Raw genomic sequence first — 24,452 nt, 5'->3', positions numbered from 1 at the left:
AAGAAAAAGAAGAAGAAGGTGAATTAGACTCATCCGTGGTGGATCGCAAGGGGAAGGGGATTATGAGAGATGATAAGGGCAAAGAGATACTGATAGACGATGAAGATGACGAGGAGGATAGCGACGACGGTGGAAGCGAATTCGAAGACGGCGACAACGATTTGTTCAACGATCCTCTTGCGAAGATCGATTTGGACAATATTCTTCCTTCAAAGACTCGGAGACGATAGGTTCAACCTGATGTAAACTGAATCGTTTAACGACGAGGAGGAGGATAGCGATCTGGAACACAGTACCAGTAATTGAATGTTAACCACACAATAAAGGATCTTTGAAGGTTTTCAAGATCAGAGTCAGCATTTGCAGTCCAAAAATGACCATTCTCCCTGTAATTTGCAGTCCAACCTATCTTCTTTCGCTCAATTCTCACATGGGCTCTCCTAAAACTACACAAATATGAACAAGCAAACCTCAAAAAATCAAATTCAAAAACACAGAACACATGCACCAAACAATCCCCAACAATCAGGTTTGAATTCGCAAGCGAAAATTGAAAAGAGGAACCTCAAATAGAAAGAAAAAATTCACCTTTTTCTTACGGGAATTGAACAGTAGCAGTTCGGATCTGAAAATCCGAAATTAGGGAAAATCCGAGAAATTGAGGTCCAGAGAGAGATAGAGATGGAAATTGGGAGATAGAGTGAAAAAAAAAAAAAAAAAAAAAAGGGAGTTTTTGTTCAATTAGGTCTGATTTTGGATAAAAAAAAGTCCATTCTGCCCTTTTTTGTGGAGTCCACATGCTTGTCACGTCATTAAATTAACAGAATCGTTACGGAATTTAGACGGAAGTATCACGTCAATGTCAATATAAGACTTGAGGCCCTTTATCAAACGATAACCCCAAATAAAGCAAAGAAGGAAACAAGATTAGTGGAGTAAGCAGCGGAAGCCAAGTGGAGGGAGCGTCTGTTACTCTTTTGACGCAAAAATAAAAAAAGGCGCCATAAAAAAGACACTCTGTACTCTCGTGTCATAGTCAATCTCCAACTACCTCCCTCTCCTCACATTTCTCACATTTTCTTCATCTTCCTCCACCTGCCTCCTCCTCCTCTCTCTCTCTATCTCTCAAACCCATGACGGAAATCACCAACCTGAGCTCCGACGTGACGGAGCTGATCCTCTCCTACCTCCCCATCCCGACCCTCGTCCGAGCCTCCTCCGTCTGCAAGCTCTGGCAATCCATCATCTCCTCCACCACCTTCTCCGCCACGCAAACCCAAACCCAAACCCAATCCCACCCCTGGTTCTTCCTCTACGGCATCCACAACACCTCCTCCAAGAACAACCAGTCCTTCGCCTTCGACCCTCTCTCCAACCGCTGGCTCCGCCTCCCCACCCCCACCTTCCCTCCCCACCACTACTCCCACTCCTGCTTCCTCGGCGCCGACGGCTTCTTCCTCATCACCGCCCCCAACTTCACCTACTCCAGAATCCTCAAGCGCTCTTGGCGCTCCACCTCGCCTCTCCACTTCTCCCGCATCAACCCTCTTCTCGGCGTTTTCGACTCCTCCGGCTCTCTCCTCCCCAACTTCATCGTCGTCGGCGGTGTCAGATTCATCGGCAACTTGGTCGACATCGAGGACCGCTTGGCCGTCGAGATCTACAGCCCCGACTCCGATTCCTGGCAGCTCCGTCCTCCTCTCCCTGCTGATTTCAGATCCGGCAATTCCTCCCAGTCCTTGTCATCCGCCCTCTTCAAAGGGAGGTTCTACGTCTTCGGCATCTATTCGTGCTTCATCTCATCTTTTGATCTACACACCAATGCTTGGAGCCAAGTCCAGACTCTCCGGCCGCCTGGAGTTGTCTTCTCTTTCTTGATTGGCTGCCGGGACAGGCTTGTTCTGGCCGGAATCTGCAACGGGCCTCTCGGATCCTCCTTTAATCTGTGGAGGATCGAGGAGGCCACCATGGAGTTCAGTGAGATTGCAATCATGCCTCAGGACTTGCTGTGTAGCTTGTTTGAGGGGGATGAGGAGGATAAGTTTGCGAGCTTGAAATGTGTGGGCTTGGGAAATCTTGTATACGTGTTTAATGAAGAGTACCATAAGAAGTACCCGGCTTGTGTTTGCGAGATTAGCAGTGAGACTGGGCAGTGTAGCTGGAGGAGAGTGCCTCCGTTGCCTTCACCTGTGAATAAGTTTCACCAAGTTATAAGCTTTTGTTCCACGGTTTCGCTCAATAGCATTCTTCAGGCTGAGGAAGAGGGAGACGTTGGTCCCATGCAGCCTATGGTTGACTGATTCCATTGCCTGGTATGATTTAGTCTTCTTCTTCTTATATATCTATTGATTGTGCATTTATGATTCGGCACGGTTTTTAGACTTTTTGCAATTGTAGTTTGTATGATTGTTTTGCTGGCTATTGGTTTTGTTAAGTTGACTTGTTCATAAATTGAGCTTTGCTTATTGAAATATCTGATAGATTTGGATCCAATCACTAAGGGATGATTGTATTCCAAGTTTAGAGAATATCAATGTGATAGTATAACAGATTGCAGTATAAAAGAGTTCTGTATCATTTCAACAAACATAAAGTTCCTAATACAACTACCTCGATCACAAACTGTGCAGCGCTTCAAAGCTCAATCACCTGGCATTAACACTGTGTCAATTAGTTTCAGCCATATCAATGACATTAACGCTGTTTTTAAGTTGAACAAAACCCTGCATACAGGGTATGCTGTCAATGTTCCTTGATATGGTTCACAGATTGGGTTGCTATTTTTATTGACAATGTTATGTGTTACGGTAACAAACAAAATTCCCTCTGCTTTTAATGACTTTAGGATTTCATATTGGAAACAGAACTCCTATAGGATGTTTAGAGCATTACATGAGCATCAACATAATCCGTGAGCCTTGATATATAGTTATATACTATATAGTCAAAGTTTTGACCTTTCCTCTTGAATGGGATTGTCCAATGGAGATACTTATTAGCTCAAATTACATGTGTCGGTTGATCTTGCATTTAACTCTATACTTTGTGGAGATTTCAGGCCCTTGAATCATGACCTCCTCAGTTTTAAGGGATCACCATGACTCAATGTTTATGTAGTCCTTATCCCCCATTAATTGTATATGCATATTACTTGATGAGCAAACAATGCACAGGTCCTTGTCCTTGTCAAAGTATTAATTAGTTAAGATGGAATAGCAATTGGGGTAGTGGTTCTAAGTTCTAACAATGGTATTGACAATTCGTTGTCTGCAACTTGTTTGACATCAGTGCAGTCCACACAAGCAAGATTCAACTATGTGGTCTGGAAAACAAGTTTCATTGATGCTGGAGTGTGGTATCTTCATCGGCTAGCGTCTAGCTGCCCTTTATTTAAACAAAGTTTAAGAAGCTTCCATGCAGCTGATGGAGAATTGGAATCATGGCAGGGCTAATGCCTATGCTATCTATGCTGTCATCTCAGTTAAAGACATCCTTCTCGTATTTTTCTGCTTCATTTATTAGATGTATGTAACAAGTATTTGTTAACACTGTAATTTGTGTTATTATCTGATGTAACTGTATGCAGTAATATTTATTAGATAACCCTCATAATTTGTAAACGTTTTGTAAGATAACGAAAAAATTGGCGGGTTGAAAGACTACTCATGGAACTAGTTCATTGTATAATGCAGATGCTTATATTTGTTAAATTATCTATCTCATGCAGGTGCAGGTGCATACTATGTTTCTGTTTAGTTTCCAGGTGCTATGATCAGAAGCCACGGAGTGCTCGGCTTTTTTTACCTTTCAGAGTTTGCCTTAAAATAGATATATTCAGTCAGGCCAATTGAATTCAATTCTTCATCGTATATGCAATGCTTGAACTTTTAACTAGAATGGCTGGATAAGGCGGCGGGTGGCGGGAGGACGGATTTACAGGTCCGTTCTGGTGGCGATCTCATCGTTTGGTTTCGGTTGAGGCGCTGGCCTTGGTGTGTTGGTGGGGTGATTAACCAGTGTGCTACAACGATGGCGAATTCGTGGATGTCGGTGGGGGCAGCGACTTTGTGGTTGTCAGTGGCGGCGGCGATGTCGTTCTTTGGTTGTGGTGCGGTGTTCTGCTCGTCACCAATGCTTTAGGGCTGGGCCTGGTGGCTAGGGTTTGGCATTTGGGCTATGTCCTTGGGCCAGATCTGTTGTTCATGTGGATGGGACATCTGGTGTTAGTTTTCTTGTCTAGTTTTTCAAGTGGTCTTAGTGGCTTCGGCCTACTTCTAGTGTTCTATAAGCTTCCTGTTTTCCTCTTTTTGTGTCTAGCATTTGAGGTAGAGTCTGGTGCTATGTAGGTTAGCTTCTCTAGTCGTACACCAATTGAGGTCTCTAGGCGGCTAGGGTTGCTATGACAAGAACTTAGATAGTTTTGGAGTTTGTTTCATTTGGCTAGGCACTATGAAATGTGCGTATTTTGTTTGTTAATGAGGGTCACCTGTCATATGTTTGGCGGCTTGTGCCAACAACTACTTTTGGTGTGAGACAGCGTATGATGTACGTGCCTTCTGGCCATGGATAAGTAATGAAGTTATCTATTTCTCAAAAAAAAAACTAGAATGTGGCAATTGCTAGTTAGAACAATAGGTAAATGGACCAGTGTGAACAAACTAGATCACTTCATTGTTTTTGGTTTTGGCACATAGATTTGAGGCCCTATAACATGTCCTTGTTTCTAAATTTGATAGGTAAGTGAAGTAATGATATATTGATATGTAGTAACTCTAAAGAAGGAAGCTATATTTATTTTTGGTAAGCGACTTTAGGGAAAAAAAATTCTCCTAATTTGAAATGTAAAGAAAAATTGCATCAAAGAAAGAAGGACGAAACTAATATTTTTCTCACCAAATAATGCTACTCCAATATAATGAACATGTATTATCGTACAAATGAACTTATAAAAAGTCATTTATGAAATTTTTTTTTTTATCAAATAAATGACTCATATACAACAACTAGTTTATTGTGAGTCATACTCACGATTTCTCATTTGTAAATGGGAGACTTCCTTTCAAAAAAATAGGATACTTATACCACTAGACCAAATGGTCATGAGCATGAACTTTATCTTTTGGTCCAAAGTGTCAGTTATGAATTTTCTTTTTGGTCTTTATTTAGTTATGAGAAAAATTCTACAATACAATAACGTATTGGTGTATCAAATGTAGACTAACTCCTAACTCTCTATAGTCGAGACTATCTTGAGATAAAACTAAGTTAATATACTAATAGTCTAATACATGAAACTAGTCTATCGTTATATTAAACTAATCTTCTTGATATATCATGTACAAGTGCATGAAACTAGTCTATTTGTATATTAAACTAGTCTCCTTGATGAAAACCTATTTATGAAAATACTTATAAATATGAGCATGAAGACATCCCTACAAATGTATAAGCCAAATGAGTCTCTAACCTTCTATTCTTCGACCTTTTTCAAGATTCATATAATGAGAATAAAAAAAATTCATTATGTCTCCTTCATTGACATATTTCCTTAATAGCGAGGTTATGTGTTTCGAGTCCTATCAAAAGTGCGGAGGGGTGGGGTGTGTAAATAAGAAGAAAAAATTTGCCTTTTTAATCAAAAAATAAAAATAAAAAACAAAAAAAAACGCGTTTCGCGGTGTGGCCTTTATTCCTAAAAACTTATAACCTATCCAATTGGTTTGTGAGATGGGAGTTGGCGGAGACGGTGACACGTAAAAAAAGGCGCAAAATCGTGTGCGGGCCTGGGGCCTGGGCTTGATATTGATTGGGTAGGTAATGTGCGTGTTGGGCAATTCACTCTCTCTGTTTTTAACCGTCTCTCTCAGTATCTCACTCGCCCTCTCAACTTTCACACTGTGTCGCTCCCATTCTCTCCTCCGCTAGGGTTTTAGGGTTTTCTCTCCATTCCTACTCCCAGCCTCCGCAATCCTAAAATTCCGGAATGGAAAGCTACCGGAGAGTCGAGAAGCCGAAGCCGGAGCTCCCAATCAGCGAGAACGAGATCCGAATCACCACCCAGGGCGCCATCAGAAACTACATCAGCTATGCCACCACTCAGCTCCAGGTTCCTCTTCTCTTCTCTTCTCGCGCTCTTCTTTTTTGCATGGATTGTTTTCGAATTTCGGCTTTTCGCTTTGATTAGGTTTTTGATTCCTCCGGTCCGGTTGTGTATAGTGAAAAGGTGCGCTATTGGTTTCTTGTTTAATATTGCGGCTGAAATTGATTAGGTTTTTGATTCCTCCGGTCCGGTTGTGTATAGTGAAAAGGTGCGCTATTGGTTTCCTGTGTAATATTGCGGCTGAAATTGATTAGGTTTTTGATTCCTCCGGTCCGGTTGTGTATAGTGAAAAAGTGCGCTATTGGTTTCCTGTTTAATATTGCGGCTGAGCCATATGGAAAGTTTGTTGTTAGTTTTGTGTTCATGGCCTTGTAATCATGAGAAAGGTTTATTCATGAGTGTTAACCCTATTCACCGGGCCAGAAATCATCTGTTTAGATCAAAATAGTTCTGTTAATTTCAATGGCGAGTGGTTAAGTCTTGGTCTGCATGTTTGTGGCAATAACTCAATTTACCAACAAAGCAATTGTGTAAAGCACATGTGTATTTGAGATATGACTGCAAAAGGCAGAATCCTCAGTCAGTTTTTAGGATCCTTAGGCGTATGGTTAGTAGGGACTCAATTGTGATACTGACTTTCTATTTTATTTATCACATGCCACCAGGCCCCTTTGGTAAGGGTATTATTTTCCATTTCTTCCGGGACGAATGTCCTTTTTTTTTTTTTTTTTCCTTTTTATCTATTTCAACCGGGGAAAGGTCTGCTTGCTTTTTTCTATTAAACAAGATTTATCTAATAAAGAAGCCAGCAATTGTTTTTGTGAAAGTAAGGCCTTACTCTTATTAAGTTCCATATTAAGGTAACTGTTACATTGAAATACAGCCTCTCACTGGGTTCCACATCCTTACCTGATTCTTGGGCTAGACTTATTTGGTAGTTAGTCTTTCTTTTTTTGTTCTTTGATCACTATATCTTTTTTTGCAACAGGATTGTCATGTTAAGAACAATGATTAAATTAAATATGTGATACATATACTGCTATAGACCATGAGTTGCTTTCTATGGAATTCTCAGGAGCTTTTTCCCTCTCCTTTTGTTATACAAAGATTGAATGGGTTGTATGTGCAGTTGATTGTGATTATTTTCTATCAATCTGAAGGTATGAGCTGATATAGTACGGCTTGTTACATTTTTTTTTAGGATAAACAAGTCAACGAAATTGTCTTGAAAGCAATGGGACAGGCAATCAGCAAGACAGTGGCTATTGCTGAAATCATAAAGGTCTTTATCTTGAAACATCTCCTCTGCCCCCTGTTTCTTACTTCCCAGTTCACAAATAACCTGTCATACGTGTCTTAACAGAAGAGGGTTCCAATGTTGCATCAAGATACTGCCATCAGCTCTGTAAGCATAACTGATGTATGGGAACCTATTGAGGAGGGTCTTGTACCGTAAGTCTTTCTTGTCCAATATTTTGATAATGGATATGTTTTGTTTAGATGACCAACAAGATTTTGTGTGCATAATCTCCACATGTTTATGCCTATGTTGCTCTGTTAAATTCATGCATGTATTAATATGTTTTGCAGTGTGGAGATGACTCGCCATGTGTCAATGATTTCAATTACACTATCAACTAAGGAGTTAAACACAACCTCTGCGGGGTAAGATCTGAAGTGCTCTTGGATGGTGAATTGGATTGTGTTCTATAACCTTGATTGTTGTCTCTGCGATATATGCATAAAGATATCGATCTGATGGAAACTTTCCTTCCTCTTTTACTAACTTGATCTTTTTGGCCATGTTGCTTTTCCATAGATATCAAGCTCCATCTCCCCTAGACCAATCAAAGCCACAGCCCAATTACCAACAACAGCAACCAAGACAAGCTCGTGGTCCATACAATGCTGTCAATGAAGGTGATGCCATTGACAACTTATCAAGTGTGCACCTGTTTTGAATCATCTTTTTTCTTTTCTAAATATCAACATGTGTCATTCATATGATTTTTAGATTCATATGGTCGAGGACGGGGACGTGGTAGAGGCAGAGGTCGTGGCAGAGGTGGAGGATACGGCAACTATCAAGGTGGATATGGCAACTATCAAGGGGGATATGGAAACTATCAAGGAGGTGGTTATGGAAGCTATCAAGGTATAGTAAATGTTTATGGAAGCCATTGGGCACCGAAAGTTTCTATTTTCATTTACTCATAGTTTCATGAAGTGCCTGTATGGTTTATGAATGCCAACATGCCATTGACTTGCACTTCTTTTCTGATAGATAATGGTGGGTATCCAAATCGGGGAAGAGGTGGTGGACGAGGCAGAAGTTGGCCCAATCGTGGTAGGTTAACTTCCATGTGGCTATACACGTTTAATAAGTTTTAGACCAATGTGTGTACAATCATTTGGCCCATATGTTCATTTTATATTACCTATGTTGCTGGTCTAGTGATGGACTAAATGTGTTGGATTTGCTATTCTTATAGGTTCTGGTGGTTATGAAAGAGGTTCAGGACCTTCAGGTGGCTATGAAAGGGGTTCAGGTGGCTATGAAAGAGGTTCAGGTGGCTATGAAAGAGGTGCCGGTGGCTATGAAAGAGGTTCAGGTGGCTATGAAAGAGGTGCCGGTGGCTATGAAAGAGGTGCCGGTGGTTATGATAGAAATGCTGGATATGAAAGAGGTGCTGGTGGAAATGATAGAGGTGCTGGTGGTTATGATAGAAATGCTGGTTATGAAAGAGGTGCCAGTGGGAATGATAGAGGTGCTGGTGGCTATGAAAGAGGTCCTGGTGGGTATGACAGAGGTACTGGTGGTTATGACAGGGGTACTGGTGGTTATGAAAGAGGCAGAGGTCAAGGGGGCAGAGGATATGGTCGTGGGAGGGGACGGATGGGTGGACGCTCTAGGGGTGGTGCGAACCAGGCATAACTCACAGTAGGTGATATTTTTTGCTTTCGCTATGTGCATGCCTTTTGCCCATGAGGGTGAGTTTTTATCAGAATGCTGTTTGAATAGCGTGAAATGTGGCTTACAATATTTGGCGTTGTTAGAACAGTTTCTATTTTGATGTTTTGCTGCTCCTGCATTATGTTGATAAAGTGCATGTGGACATGGGCAGGCTTGTTTTGGTTGCATTTAGCCAAGTGAAAAATGGTCGGTTTTGGTATTGCTGTAATTCATTTCACAATTTATTGTTGGCAATATTGTATTTAGAGCTTCCTTACAATATATATGTTGATTTCTTTAAAACCCATGCTGCCTCCTACTATTCATGCCCTATATCAACAAGAAAAAAAGGAAGAAAGTGTTGTATCATCAAGTAGGTGTTTAGCCTAGGAATAAGTGAGATGAATGGGAGAAGATTAAGCAGGACAGACCAATCCATAGAAGCTTAGGGTTGGTAGCCCCAGTTCTTTCATGGCTTTTGTTTGGAAATTGGGTAAGAGCACATTGGTATCTGCTATCTTGATGTGCTTGAAGATTTATTATGGAAAGCCAAATGCATCTAACAATGTTCTAATTGTAGAAACTGTGCATTGGTACCATCAACGGTCAACACTTAACTATTGGTACCATCAACGGTCCCTGCAAATAGTTTTGAAGGGACTTAATAAAGGGGAGTGAAATTTACACTTCTCAATTCACACAATGTTTTATTTTTTTTTGATATTTTAAGTTTTGCATTTTGTAATGTGAACTGTAAATATGAGATGTAAGATACAAGAAAGTAAATTGTCAAACAAGTGCTTTTACAAATACTAACTACGAAATGTGCCCCATGTGGGTGCTCATTGTGCATTTGTGCTCTACGTTGGTCCAGATGGAGGATGTAAGGTGTTCGAACGTTGTCATGGGACAACGCACTCGATAGTGTATTGTGAAGCTTTGTTGTTGTTTTAGTCAATGTTGTCCAATTGTGCTCTGTCGTTGGAACCATTTGATGTGTTAGGATCTCTAATTTCGAGTGGTTTTTACCTGGTCGGTAACTAATCAAGGAAAAAATGTTCAAGCACATTTGGATATAAATTCAATAATTATTTTTAAGTTGAGTGTTTTATTTTTCACTGTAAGTAGTTGAGTATAATTTTTCTTGTTTAATTACTGACTAGGTGAACATTGGTGTAGTTTTTAATTACAGTTTATTGGGAGGGTGGTTCTATTCAAACCTCCAAATTTGCTATTTAGACCTCCATTGATTTTTGTAAAAATTTAATTCCAATTATACCCTCTTTGATAGATTAATGAGATAGCTACTTGCTCTAGGGTCCGAGTACATGATTGTTCAGATTGCACATATCTGTCATGTCCCTTCCAGGTGATTATGGTACGTGATGGATAGATAGAATGGGAGGTGAGCATAAAATAAAAGAAGGGCAAAATAGGAAGTTTGATTAAAAAAATGAAAGATGAGGTTTAAATAGCAGATTGAGAGGTATGAATAGAACCACCTTTATTGGGATAATTTAATTTAAAAAAAAAAACATTCGTCTAATATTGAAAAACTCCCCTTGTTTTACTTGTATTTTTTTGAATGAAAATGTCAATATGTATTAATAATCTGAGCAAGTAGTACAAATCGACACACTCCTAGGGGTTGTCAAAAAGAGCCTATTTTCAGAGTACAATTGAAAAACCTTAGCATAAGCACCCAACATACACCTTGGACACCAACATACAATTAAAAAACCTTAGCATAAGCACCCAAAATAAACCCTAAACCCTAGCACCCAACATACTAGGGGTGGCTCAAATTGCCGAACCTACCGCAACCGACCGGAAATCGGCTGAACTGGTGGTGTCGGCGCCGACAAATACGGTTGCCAGTGGATCGGTACGGTAGTGCCGTACCGAAGTGAGATACTCGGCTCGGCAGTGGTATAGCATGTTGCATAGGTTCGGTATTACCGAACCGACCGAGATAAAAGTTTTGTGGTTTAATTCCAAAAAACTCCTACCCTTTTGCGTGCGCCAAGCATCAAACCCTGGCGAAGTTCGTTGCGAACTCAAGTCTCTTACCACTAGGCCACAAGCTCACATGTGATTAGTGAGCACAAACGTTAAATATATATGTTATTTAATTGAAATAAAAAAAGTTCCCTTCTATTCCGTCCAGAAACGACTCTCTCTCTCTCTTATTCGCTCTTACTTCTTCTTCTTCTTCCAGAAACGACTCTTTCTCTCTCTTCATTTCTGACTTCTATTCTTCTTCCGTTCTATTGCTTCTTCCTCCATTTTCTCATCGTTTTCCTTATTCATTCTTCCATTTCTTCCTTCTTAGATTTGAATCAAAAATCAAATCTACAAATAAATCTCTTCTTCTTCGACTGTTCTTCACTTCTTCTGGTTCATCTCTTCTTCTTCATCTTTTTTTCTTTCTTCTTCCTCTCAATTTCTTCACTTGGCTTATAGATCTAAGGGTTATGAACCTCAAGATTTATAGATATGAGGCTTATTAACCTTTAGATGAAAAAAAAACTGTATATTTTGTTACTGGATTGTCACTGGATCATCGCGAGATTTCATTCATCGCCTTCGAATTCCGGCGATCGGTGTGTCAAAATACCAACCGATACCGACAGTTTAAATCGGTAAACCGAGGTTTCGGTAACCGAAACTTCCGGCACTGTACCGGTTTCAATTCTGGCAAAACCGAAGACTTTCGATCGGTATTTGGCTGACACCAAAAATGTCGGCAACCGTGCCGCAGCCAGCCCTACAACATACACCTAGGATACTAACCTTTCTTGAAAGTCCACGCAATTTTATTCTAATAAAAAACCTAGTACTCCGAAGTAAATTAAATGGTTTATTATAAATAGGGCTAAATACTGGTTACTACCCTGTGATTTAGGTCCAGAATTAATTCAGTCCCTGGACTTCTAATTTCATCAAAAACACCCCTGCACTTTAAATTTTGATCTAATAGGTCCAATTCGTTAATATTCTGTTATGGGTTCAAGTTATAGTTAGATTATTTGTTGAAACACTATTTATTTGATAGATTTCTAATAGTGGATCTCACTCCTAAATTGACTATGTAGGCCACCTCAACACCACATCATAAAACATAGGTCATATATGAGTCACGTCAACAAGTTAAATGACTCAATTGTCGGAAGACTAATAAATTGGACCTATTAGATCAAAATTGAAAGTGCAGGGGTGTTCTTGATGAAATTAGAAGTTCAGGGACTGAATTGATTTTAGACCCAAACTACAGGGTAGTAATAAGTATTTAGCCCTTATAAATACTAGCTTCTCGTCTTGCCAATAGACAAGAAGAGGCAACTAGGGCATGGATGGTTTGTCTTTTGAATGTTCCAGCGCATCAACACCAACCAACCGATGCTGCACCATTAGATCTCAGCCTCGTCCTCCTTGAGTACCACACCCATCAGACGCAGCAAAATCCAAGCCAAGAAGCCCCGACTGACACCCGTCAGAGCATCGTACCAGTGCAACCGCTAGCCACCAGCCCTCTTGGGCAACAGAACATCGCACAGGGCTCAAAAACAAGGTCAGTGAGCCGCCACCGAATCTCAAAAGAATCTCGACCCATGGTAGCACCACAAAAAGCGCCGGTGACAGATCAGAAGCAACGAACATGAAGAGACAACTAGCCACAAGGCTAGCAATGGTCGTGGCTATCGAAATTTGGGAAGTTTTATCGACAACAAGAATTTCACGAGAAGCCCTAACAGAGCAGTTAAGTCAGAGAGTTCTAAAGAAAATTTCTTTACGTTGTTTTACTTGTTTAGATCAATCATGTTTTCATAAATATAGATATGAAACAAGTAAAACAACGTAAAGAAATTTTCACGCGTGTGCTACATGATACTTATGCCTCATTTTTATCACGCGTGTGCTGACATGATACTTATGCCTCATTTTTAGATTATACATATTGCTTTAAATTGACAGGACATGCCAAAAACCCAATTCCAATTTTGTCCAACTTATAACAAGTAGGTACGACCGTTGGACATTACAATAGTAACCCTTGTTCAAATTTCAGTTTTCCATATGCTTACTTCATTTGAGATGTTAGGCAACATCACTGGCCATAGTTGTTGTTGTTGTTTTTTTTTTTGAGTTAATTACTGTTTACTCCCTATACTTATAGGGTTTCATCGTTTCAGTTCCTGACCTTCGAATTTCACCTAAAAAGTTCCTGAACTCTCAATTTCCTCCCAATTCGTCCCTGCCGTCAAGCTCTGTCCAAATTATCCGTTAATTTACTGACGTGGCACCCATTTTATGCCAAAATGTCTATTTTACCCTCACTTAAAAAAAATCTTTTTTTTTTTTTTTTTTTTTTTTTTCTCTTTACATCCTCTTCTAACAGAGCCCCAATCTAGTATCGGAGCTGCCCTCCATCACCCAGATTTCATTTCTCTTCTTCCTCACCTACTCAAAACCCCCGATTTCATTTCTCTCTCTAGACATGACGGCGACTCTGTGTCTCAAGGCCACTCCCTCTTCCATTCTCTCGCTCTCTCTCACCTCCCAAACACCACCACCACCACCTCTCTTTCCCCAAAACCCGCATCCCCACATTCGCCACCATCACCATGTCGTCATTCCCCGTCGTCGAGCACATCGTCCTCTTCAAGGTCAAAGACAACACCAATCCTTCCAAGGTCAACGGCTGCTTAGATCCGCCGCGTCCCTCCATCGTTTTGTCGCATCTGGGTTCCGGGTCAGATAAAGAGAATCTCAGCCTCTTTATCTGGGACCTTTTCACTCGGCTGCAAATCGGCGACATCGAGTTCAAGAAGAAGGCTTTGGAGTCTCAGCTTCAGCTTCTCGAAGACGACGACAAGGCCGTCGATGAGATTCAATCGGCAACTTTAAAATGAATCCCTCGCTGTCTTCTTCTTCAACTTTCGCTGGCTCTTGGTTTTCCGATGTGAAACGATGTCAGCAGTTGTCGACGTCAGAAGATTCGATCTGGCGGGTCAGCACAGGCGCAGGAAAAGCCGGGTCCGATCTGGTACGGTGGGAATTTGGGTCGAACATCGATGGTCAGAGCGTCGGTGGTCTGCATAGAGGAACAACGACATGAGAAGACATCGTGGTGGTCTTTGAGCATCGGGTCTGTAGCTCGGCGACTGGTCTGGTACGGATCAACCACTGGTTTGGAGACATTGGGTAAAAGATTGATGCTTTGAGCTCCATTTGCTACAGATTTTGCTCACTTGGGCCATTTTGGTGTTTCTGGGTCTCTAAATTCGGAGAGATCGCTCACTTGGGTCCCTTTAAATTTCTGCAGGGCTTGTTTCGATGATGATGTTAAGGAGGGGGGCAAAGTTTGCTTGCAGTGTGGCACTACCTATGATGATATCTCTTTTACTTGGATTTCTCTATTCTATGTTCATGTTTTAGAAGTTCAAATCTGCTTGAGAGGGGTTGATGTGTTTTGTATGAAATAAATGCAATCGATGTTTAAATCTTCTTTGAAGAAGATGGGTCTGGTAGTAATTGAGGCTTGGTGTTGCTCAGTTCCCCATCTGATTGGGTTAGATCTCGGTTTTTTTTTTTTTTTTTTTGTAACTGGATTTGCCAAAAAAAGGGTTCTGGTTGTGAATTTTGTTGTGCGTGAATGTGGAATTGTATATGAATTGTTGAATTATCAAGTTTAACTAATTCTTGATTTGTTGAGATTATGATATGTTTTGGTTTAATCAATAATTGAACTGAGTAGTGAATATGTGATTAGGTTGGATTTATGATATTATCTCTGATCCCAATGGTGTTGATTGGAGTTGATCAGTGGTTTGTTTGTTGTTATGGTAATTTTCGGATGATTCTGGTCATGGGTATGCACATTCTCGGTCCAGCAAGAAAGATGCCGGAGGATGAGAGCTTCCGGATAATAGACTGAGATAAACAGAGGAGAGGAGAGGAGAGGAGAGATGTGGAAGAAGAAGAGGTAAAAAAAAAAACAAACAAAAAAGAGAGAGAGAAAAAAATTAATTAAAAAAAAGAGAGTAAGTGGGGGTATAATAGACTTTTAGCATGGAAATGACCGCCACGTCAGCGAGATAACGGAGTCTTGGACGGAGGCTTGACGGCAGGGATGAATTTGGAGGAAATTGAGAGTTCAGGGACTTTTTAGGTGAAATTCAAAGGTCATGGACTGAAACGATGAAACCCTATAAGTATAGAGAGTAAGCAGTATTTAATCCTTTTTTTTTTATTCTGTATTACAATGTAACTCTCCACCCCATCACAATCATGATGTCAGTGAGATTTGAACCTGTGACCTCCACGATGTTAGTTAGGCTAGCTAACCAACAGACTGGCTCACCGACAGTGGCCATATTTGGTTGTTCAATTGAATTGCGAGACTTTCTCTAATTTTGTTTTTCTATCGACTTGTCGTTCTGGTGGAAACTGACAAAAAAAAAAAAATTATAATAAAATTTTCATTTCAGAGAATTAACATGAGTTTAGGATTGATCTGAGTTAAAACTAGGCATTTACAAGTTAGTAGTCTATCTCTTTTTTAGTGTGACAATTAGGATTTCCGGGTCGCTCCTTTTTGAATGGCCAAGTGTTAATTTGACCTCATATTGGGTATGGTAGCATTTGGCATGGATTGTCATCATGTTGGTTTGGAATTTCTGGCTACCTGTTATTGGTGGCTGAGGATTTTGGGGACCTTGTCGACTTTGTTATCGATGTGGGCGAGTCATCTTGATACGGAAGATTGGATCAGGAAGGCTTGAGGTCTAGTTGTGTTTTCATGTGAAGCTTTATTGGTCTGACTTAGAGTCGGATCACAAGGCTAGGTCTATTTGAAGCGGATGTTTATGTGCAAACCTGATACTGGTGTGCTTGGATCCGACCTTGGCAAACAGTTTGAAGTTGCCGATGGCAGTTTTGATCTTAATTTGGTGAGAAATGAAATCCAGAAGGTGCTCCTAACTTCTCTAATGGGATAATCTTAGCTGCTGGTTTCACGTTTAGGCTCGGAGCTCATCTGTTGAGGGTGAGTTGTTGTTACCATCAAGGGTGGTTGCAAGATTGATGTTTGTTGGTCTATGTTGGACTCATCTAGCTCTGGTGCACGTGATACATAAAGGTTAAATTGGTAAAAAATTTCAGTTTTGGAGAACAAACTCTCTTCTCTTAATAATAGTATATATATATAATTTTTTTAGAAAATAAAAAAGAAAGAGAGCTTCTATTCATACCTCCAAAATTCTCGCATACTGTTCATTCTTTTTGTTCAAAAATTGAAAATTGAAAGGGAATTGAAATAGACACACACACATGCAGCGTATATTTACATTACAACATTTTACCTCTTAATTTGCAAAGCTGAATCAACGATGTATGTACAACATATATTATATTAGTTAGTTAATTAATTGATATTAACCTTGCATTTGAGTGCAAGTCAGTACGTGGCTGATTGTATCATTGTATTAGTCCTTTTGAACAATGTACATAGCTGATTTCTGGAACTATCAAAAATGGTCTCTAATTACATGAACAAAATATATAATTGAGAAGCAAACTATAAACAAAAGGTCTCTAAACGAAATCCCAATAAAGCCAAGCATCAAACTTCAAAACTCAAAAGAAAACTGGCAGAATAAGAAACTGAAAAACCAAAAATTTAAATGTCTACCAGTTCTTTGAAGGATCACATCAAAAAGTCAACGTCTACAAATTATATAATCATTCAAAATTACATAAAATGCTACTCAATCGTCAATAACCATTATTAAATAAATAAGAAAACAAACAAGAAAACAAGAAAATCATCTTCCAAAGACATGGTAGCATCACTTTCCTTATTCAACAACACTTTTTTCACTTGATGCATAGTTAGGACGTAGGACTTCCTTCAGTTACAGTAACAAATAATGAGATAACATGCATAGTGCTGGGCATTGAAACCTTTCAATCCATTCAATGTTATCCAGCTTATGATTAGTGGGATCTATAAAGTATATACTACTTCAACATGTTTTATCATGTACAATGGTGTGTGTGTCTCCGTTTGTGTCTGTGTTTATATATATATATAATTTACAGCTTTCAATATACAACTCGTAATAGTATTCATCACTCACCTGATTAGTTGTAAATTGGTTGGTATAGTTTTCTGTGGTCTCCAATCCAACTCCACTTTGACTAGATTCATTGTCTTCTTGTTGCTGTTCCTGAAGTTAAATAAACTAATTTGATCAATTCCTAGAAGGTAACAATGTATCAATGCTAAGGCATGAAGTAATCAGAAATCAGAAACAAAGCGAGTAAAGTACTTGCTTGCCAGGGCTATATATACTTTAGCTTTACTATTATAGTATTACACTAGCAATAAACCATGTTATATAATTACTATTATATTATTACACTAGGAATAAACTCTCTGAAGACCAAGATATATTGTCTTGGAGGCGTAAACCATAGAGATTAAACCATTCCATTGTACTACAATACTATAACAATTTGATCGATCACAATTAATGAAATTGCACTCTACCAACCTTAAAACCATGACAAAGCATGTGCAGGAACCTAATAATTACCTATACATACATATTTGAACAGCCATTCAACAAATTAACGATTACTCAAGTTAAACAAAAATTTGCGCATTGACCCGTTCCTATTGAAAAACAAGAGTAGTTAAAATCTTCATCCATCGTTCCACTTATGCACCCAAAAAATCCCTATTAATCACATGTATAGGTAACGATGTTCATTGAGAATGGTTAATTGAAGTTTCTTGAGCCATACCATGTAATCGAGATAGTGAAAAAAAGAACATAATTAAAACATCTAAACTCATACCTTGTGTGAAGACTCCAAAAGGATGCTTTGCACAATTAGGGCATCATCAATTTTGATGTATATTTTAGGGTTTACGTTGCAGGAGAAAGTTTTCTTTTAAGTTGAAGACTCTGTACTGTTTCATGGAGGTAAGAGAAATATTTTTTTCCCTATTTTGTGTCCTTATTGGTAATTTGACATGGATTGATAAAGTCAACTATAACTTGAAAAAAAAAAAAAGGTCCAATTGCTAATTTTGGAGGTATAAATAGAAGCTCCCAAAAGAAAAAAGTTAGTTATTGCAGAGAAAAGATAATGGGGAGAGAAAAGTGGATTGTATATACTTTTTTTGTTTATTTTTTTAATAAAAATATATTTTGTAAATGTCTTAATTATCTTTCTGATTTAATTAATTCTCAAAGTTTATTAATCTTCTAGAGTCATTTGTGTCAGAATTCTAGATTTTGACTAACAAACCCTTTTCTCTTAATAATAGTATAGATAATAGTTTGTCTAAAGAGGAGTGTATAATAATGTTTAGAAGATATATAGAGGAAGCCCGACCATCTAGCAATGCGGTAATAATAAGGAGAACATCGTACCTCTTTAATTTTTTTTTTTTTTTACACAATAATGAACGGTTCAAATAATTAGATTGCAAACTGTAATGGTAATTAACTATTTTCTTAAAAAGATTAGATAATTTGATAAGGACATGGACTCACAGTAGAAATCAATCATCATCTGAACTAGTTCTATGATATATCATCATCAATTATATAATTTAACTTATTCGGGAGAGGATGGTATCTATCAAAAATTCAAAATGGTCCAGGTTCATCTTTTGTAATAGCGCATATATGTTGCCAAACATTTCTGACGCAATTATTCAACAACTTTACAAGAAGTTTTCTTTTATTTCTCTTTTCTAAATGTAACAGAAATTACTCAAATTTTTAATCATCATGATAATTGTATCGGTACGCTTTCTTCATCTTCATTCGAAAATTTGAACCCAGCCCAATGTATCGGACTGCTTTAAAGGTCGAGTTCATCCGAACAAAAGTTCCTGCTGGCTCTCATCACATGAAATTTATCCTAACAAGAGATAGATATTGGATATATATCAAGCTGACGTTAATTGAATCGATTGTTACATTGAATGTGGTGATAGACATGTAAGGTTACCTTGAAACTCAGTCAAACGAAACTCTATCTCCCCCTTTAGAATGTTTCATTGATTTGCCCCATCTCTTATGGTATGATTTATAATTCCAAATTGGATATTTAAGTTAGAATTTCACTTGCAACAATTATGAGTCCTGATTAATGCGTTGTACGAGTTGGGATGCTAGTTCACATGATCGAGATTAGTCTCCATTCATCTTTGATGTACACCACCCTTAGAGTTAGCAAAATGGGTGGAGGAGTATGGAGGGGAAATTTATCTTGATCAATAATGATACATAAAAATCTATCTTATCGACAATAATTGATGACGACCAATAATGTAGTAATTTAGTACAACTTTTATCTAATTAGATTTATCATTTGAAAAATGAAAATAGAGTAGCCTGACTTTATGTCACATTTAAAAAAGGCAATATCCTAGAGAAAGCACCAATTAATAGATTTTTTCTGTAATGGGTTTGAATCGTTTTACTATTCACCTTCTATGAAAACTCCACAAGGTCAAATATATGATTCTTTCTTCTTACTGTCTCTAATATTACAAAGGTACTATATATGAGATGGGAAATGAAAAATACCAATTATGTTATGTCAAGCGTGTTCACATGAGAAAAACACATTTATCAAATTTGACTAATAGCAACAACCCCTGGCTAGCTATTGCCCTCCGTGACGTATAGTAATTAACACTAGCAGGACCCACCCACTATATGTGTGGAGAGAAGTTAAAGATAGTGAGAAAACTTTTTGTACAACTACCACATTTTTCTGCTTTTTTTAAATATTTTTATTCTTTTATTTTTTTTATTTTACAATTTACTATATTATCCATATTGATTAATTATATTTCATAATATTTTAATATATAAAGGTCATATTGGTAAAAAAAAATTAGTTTTAGAGAGCAAACTCTCTTCTCTTAATAATAGTATAGATTAGTCATACTTAAATGTTTTATGATATGCTCAGAAACGTAAAGGTCATGAGAATAGAAATTTAGACGATGACAGATGATATTGTCCCAAAAAAAAAAAAAAAAAAGAACGGAGGACATACCAATCATACTAGGAGAAAGGGAGAAAAAAAAAAAGAAAAAAAATGGCCATGAATCCCAGAAGGGTTCAACTGCAGCACGACACGTGTCCTAGCCGACACAGTGATTGGCTGTTGAGTGAGCACAAACGTACAAGAATGAATGGAGTCTTCATTCCGCACTTTGTTCATGCTCTTCGCAAATACTTATTGGCTTTGTTTCTGCTTGCTTGTATAAATTGGACTCATTTTCTCTCTCTCTCTCTCTCTCTCTCTCTATTTCACCTTCTCTTAGGGATCGAGTCGACCCAGTTCCAGCTCCCTCCTCTTCCTCCTATATTCTTGTTGATTATTACAGCAATCCCAGAAAAACACAGCTCCCAAAAGCGTGGTTCAGTGGTTGTGTTTTCTTTATGTGAGACATATAGATAGAAAGGAGAGAGGAATAGAAAGGAGAGGGGAAAATGGAGGGAATGATGAGTTTCAAGATTAGCAACAACAGCACTGCTGCTGCGACGACGAAGGGGAAGAAGGATGAGCTTTATCATGTTATTCACAAGGTGCCTTCTGGTGATACTCCTTATGTTAGAGCCAAGCATGCTCAGGTAATACTATTCCTAGAACTATTGCATCATTGACTACCCTTTTTGAGTACTCTTTGACATGTTATATTAGGGGCCACCTACCTGTTAACGACGACTTCTGCGCTAACAGAAGTCTTCTGATTAGCGTAAGTGGTGATGAATGATGAAGGAAATCTCTTTGGAGTTATGATTTTTGAGAGTGCGATTCAAATAAAAAAACTTGTAGATGCTAAGAGACATTTAATTTCTGTTGTAGTATTCATTATACATGGTCCATTTTTTTTTTGTTAACTCTCATTAATTCATTACATCTCTTTCATCTTTGTTTTGCGCGTCTTTTTGGCATTTCTTATCAGCTATTTGCCAGAATAAAGTGCACCAATTGTAATATGGAGAATGTTTAATTAACAAATTTAGTCATTTTCACTAGATATATACTTTAATTCCGTGTTATCTCTCTCAATTCATAACTCAAAATTGGAAGGATTCATATATCAAGGAAATATTATTGTTTAGTCAATTACTGTATATATGGAAGATTTGTGAAGCACGATCATATTATTTGATCGATGAATATTAGGAGTTGACGCAGGGCGGATCTAGGTATGGGGTGGGGAGGACTCGAGCCCTCCCCAAACTTTTGGATTGAAAAAAAAAATCTATATATATGTTGTATATTTTTTTGTTTATATGTATGTTTCTTTAACGAAGCCCACCCGAATTTCTGAATTATCGAAGTCAAACTTCTCTCTGGCTCTCTTATTCTCTCCGTCAATCACAAATTCTCATTCTTCGTCTTCTTCTTCTTTCCAAAAAGGCCTGAATTCCGGACTAAATTTAATATTTGAACAGTTGAACTCTCAGGTTCTCATGTCCCTACTCTTGCATTCTCACACCTGTGCATAATTGTACTAAAAAAAAAAATTTAGGCTTTGCCCAAATAAACACATGAATACGTAGCCCTCTCCATTTTCGAATCCTAGATCCGCCACTAAGTTGACTTAGGGGTTATTTTGATCTGTAATTAGGTCTCCATTCTTTTAATCAAGTCGTATATATTACTGTGTAAATGAGATCTCATAATAGGTGATAAACGATTGCAATATATGTCTCTTCACTTATGCCATCGGTTTAGATATATAATTATATACAAAATTAGCCAAAACAGGTAATTAACGTAATTATTTTCTTAACTTAATTTGGGTTCATTTTCATGAAAGCTTATTAGTTGTTCTAAGTAATTAACAACATCCAAGAAAAGCATGCAAAATTAATCTTCTATTGTGCTTGAACTTTGAAGTCACTCGTTGAGACAAAAAATTTCATCACATTTGCTACTATAGATGTGATTATGTGTAACGTACATAATCTGACCCGAATAAAAAAGCATATATTATTATTTGTCTGCCTTTTGTGCAACTTCAATAATGAATAAAAATTTAGAAGCATATCCTAATAATTTGTTTTATGTAGATATATTCTTGTAGTCCTTTCAGAATCTTTAAATATGTGGAATACATGCATACAAAATGTACTTGTTGCAGTCATGATTCGATATTCATTCAAATTAAGTTAATAGTTGTAACTTGCATTTTATTTAGGGTATATATATACTTTACTAAAAAACCTATGATTAGCTTACTATACATCAAAACCCACTTTTTTTAAAAAGATAAAAATTAGATTGCCTTAGCAGCAGGACCACAGATCACATGCTTTCTGAATCTTGACGCACCATTGGTCGTGATATCTACTTGCGCTATTTTTTTCCCCTCACCTAACAATCTAACCCAGTTCTTGTACAACAATATTTCAGCTTGTTGAGAAGGATCCAGAGGCTGCAATAGTGTTGTTTTGGAAGGCAATAAATGCAGGAGATAGAGTAGACAGTGCCCTAAAGGACATGGCCGTTGTGATGAAGCAACTAGACAGAACTGAAGAAGCCATTGAAGCTATCAAGTCCTTCAGAGGCCTTTGCTCTAAACAAGCACAAGACTCGCTGGATAATGTTCTCATCGACTTGTACAAGAAGTGTGGGAAGATCGAGGAGCAGATTGACTTGCTCAAGAGGAAGCTGAGGTTGATATACCAAGGAGCAGCCTTCAATGGCAGACAGACTAAGACTGCACGCTCTCATGGAAAGAAGTTCCAGGTCTCTGTTAAGCAAGAAACCTCCAGATTATTGGTACGTACCAGTCTTATCCTAAACACTTAGAAAATGTGTCTTGTGAGAAGAAATATTCTGTAATTTTCATTCCGACGAATTGTTGCTTGATGCATAGCTAATGTTTGACTCATTTGTATCTCATTACCACTTAGGGTTTAACTTAAGTGCAACCCTAACTGATCACCGCTCTAGCAACTCCATACCCTTGTAAGAGGAAGTAATCCACATCACATTAATGTATATGAAAAAATTTTGTTGACTCAATTTTCAGGGAAATTTGGGATGGGCATACATGCAGAAAGGAAACTATATGATGGCAGAGGTAGTGTATCGAAAAGCTCAGATGATCGATCCTGACTCCAATAAGGCATGCAACTTGGGACTCTCCCTAATCAAACAGGGCCGCTATGAAGATGCTCAGTTGGTTCTTGAGGATGTATTGCAAAGTCGACTTCCGGGTGCCGATGAGACAAAGTCGAGAAGAAGGGCTCATGAATTGCTAATGGAATTGAGGTCCATACATGATCCGCCTGAGTCCGTGGACTTATTGGGGCTAGATGATGATTTTGTCAAGGGGCTTGAGCAGTTGATGAATGAATGGGGTCCTTTTAGATCCAAGAGGCTTCCCATCTTCGAAGAAATCTCTCAATTTAGAGATCAAGTGGCATGTTAATATTGGTTGCTACTTTAGTTATTTTCAAAGAATTTTCCCTTTGTAGGTGTGGTAAAATGGGTGTGATGCGTTATAGGCCTAGACGAGTAAGACGCACTTTGCGAGGATGTCTGGGAAAATTAAAATAAGATCCCCCCCTTGTACATAATTAATGATTGTGTAGGGAAGAACAAGTTGGTATAAAAAAGTGTGGATACCAACAATTATTGGTTCCGTTTGGTATTGCACTCCCTTGAGTCTTTACTATTCTCATCACTGTAAGCTCCATAACTCTCTCATGAGCGTATTGACCAAAAGAAAAAAAAAATAAAAAAAATAAAACCTCACTCTATAACATAAATGTAACGCCCCAAATTGCACCTCATCAGCTTGAGCACGTCACAGTGCCGCGTGTCTCTAAGACATCAACTGAATGTTCAGTTTACGTCCTAAAAACCTGCAAGGCATTTTTGTTAAATAGCTTTTCGTAAAATGTGTAGCGGAAACGCTGAAAATACCCTTTAAGGTGAAACTTTTAAAAATATTTACTGAACTAGTCCGTCTAGAGTGTTTCTGATTCACCAGTAAAGTAAACAAGACTTAGCACATTTTCAATACAAAACGAAACAAGGACTATCAAGTTCTGGATTAATAACTTTCAAAAGATAGAATTCAAGACTAGACACAGAACCTGATTTCCATTACAACTAGTCCTCAAAGCTATTCCTGCACACCCTGCTCCATTCATCAATCCCGTCACCAGTGCACAGTACGACATGGTTTTGTGTATGTTTTTATACTTTGGCCACAAAGCAATACTTTATTGTTTTCAAACCTAATCGAGTTGTTTCCCAATGAGCAGCGAGGACGATAAACTTTAAAATATTTTCCCACTTGAAAATCGATGCATGTCACTAAAATAAATACAC

The 24,452-nt window shown here is 38.3% G+C and overlaps 3 protein-coding genes across 4 annotated transcripts; all 3 read left to right on the top strand.

Moving 5' to 3' along the window:
* The first annotated feature begins 965 nt into the window (after positions 1-965).
* Positions 966-3,709, top strand: LOC133739197 (F-box/kelch-repeat protein At3g24760). 2 transcript variants are annotated; one of them, XM_062166934.1, is made up of 2 exons: positions 966-2,312; positions 3,294-3,709. In XM_062166934.1, exon 1 carries the CDS (start codon positions 1,134-1,136, stop codon positions 2,298-2,300), a length of 1,167 nt encoding a protein of 388 aa, XP_062022918.1. In that variant the 5' UTR covers positions 966-1,133; the 3' UTR covers positions 2,301-2,312; positions 3,294-3,709. The 2 variants fall into 2 exon arrangements, with proteins under 2 accessions (XP_062022918.1, XP_062022917.1); XM_062166933.1 differs by having other exon boundaries at positions 970-2,312; positions 3,289-3,709.
* Positions 3,710-5,851: 2,142 nt separating this feature from the next.
* Positions 5,852-9,335, top strand: LOC133739496 (uncharacterized). Its single transcript, XM_062167276.1, has 8 exons — positions 5,852-6,106; positions 7,302-7,382; positions 7,464-7,552; positions 7,691-7,765; positions 7,920-8,020; positions 8,115-8,255; positions 8,385-8,447; positions 8,593-9,335. The coding sequence occupies exons 1-8, from the start codon at positions 5,984-5,986 to the stop codon at positions 9,033-9,035; spliced, it is 1,116 nt and encodes a 371-aa protein (XP_062023260.1). The 5' UTR covers positions 5,852-5,983; the 3' UTR covers positions 9,036-9,335.
* An 11,029-nt stretch (positions 9,336-20,364) lies between these two features.
* LOC133741345 (protein SULFUR DEFICIENCY-INDUCED 1) lies at positions 20,365-23,799 on the top strand. Its single transcript, XM_062169268.1, has 3 exons — positions 20,365-20,725; positions 22,521-22,889; positions 23,143-23,799. The coding sequence occupies exons 1-3, from the start codon at positions 20,585-20,587 to the stop codon at positions 23,542-23,544; spliced, it is 912 nt and encodes a 303-aa protein (XP_062025252.1). The 5' UTR covers positions 20,365-20,584; the 3' UTR covers positions 23,545-23,799.
* Positions 23,800-24,452: the final 653 nt, after the last annotated feature.

Source organism: Rosa rugosa, chromosome 3, assembly GCF_958449725.1.
Source record: "Rosa rugosa chromosome 3, drRosRugo1.1, whole genome shotgun sequence".
NCBI lineage: Eukaryota > Viridiplantae > Streptophyta > Magnoliopsida > Rosales > Rosaceae > Rosa > Rosa rugosa.
This window is presented reverse-complemented; position numbering and strand designations above follow the sequence as displayed.

Excerpts from the sequence above, each read along its gene's own strand:
- LOC133741345 (XM_062169268.1), top strand. The coding sequence starts at position 20,585 with ATGGAGGGAATGATGAGTTTCAAGATTAGCAACAACAGCACTGCTGCT. Across the intron at positions 20,726-22,520 it reads TTAGAGCCAAGCATGCTCAG|CTTGTTGAGAAGGATCCAGA; the intron begins GTAATACTATTC and ends ACAATATTTCAG. Across the intron at positions 22,890-23,142 it reads AAGAAACCTCCAGATTATTG|GGAAATTTGGGATGGGCATA; the intron begins GTACGTACCAGT and ends CTCAATTTTCAG.
- LOC133739197 (XM_062166934.1), top strand. The coding sequence starts at position 1,134 with ATGACGGAAATCACCAACCTGAGCTCCGACGTGACGGAGCTGATCCTC.
- LOC133739496 (XM_062167276.1), top strand. The coding sequence starts at position 5,984 with ATGGAAAGCTACCGGAGAGTCGAGAAGCCGAAGCCGGAGCTCCCAATC. Across the intron at positions 7,383-7,463 it reads CTATTGCTGAAATCATAAAG|AAGAGGGTTCCAATGTTGCA; the intron begins GTCTTTATCTTG and ends GTGTCTTAACAG. Across the intron at positions 7,553-7,690 it reads ATTGAGGAGGGTCTTGTACC|TGTGGAGATGACTCGCCATG; the intron begins GTAAGTCTTTCT and ends TATGTTTTGCAG.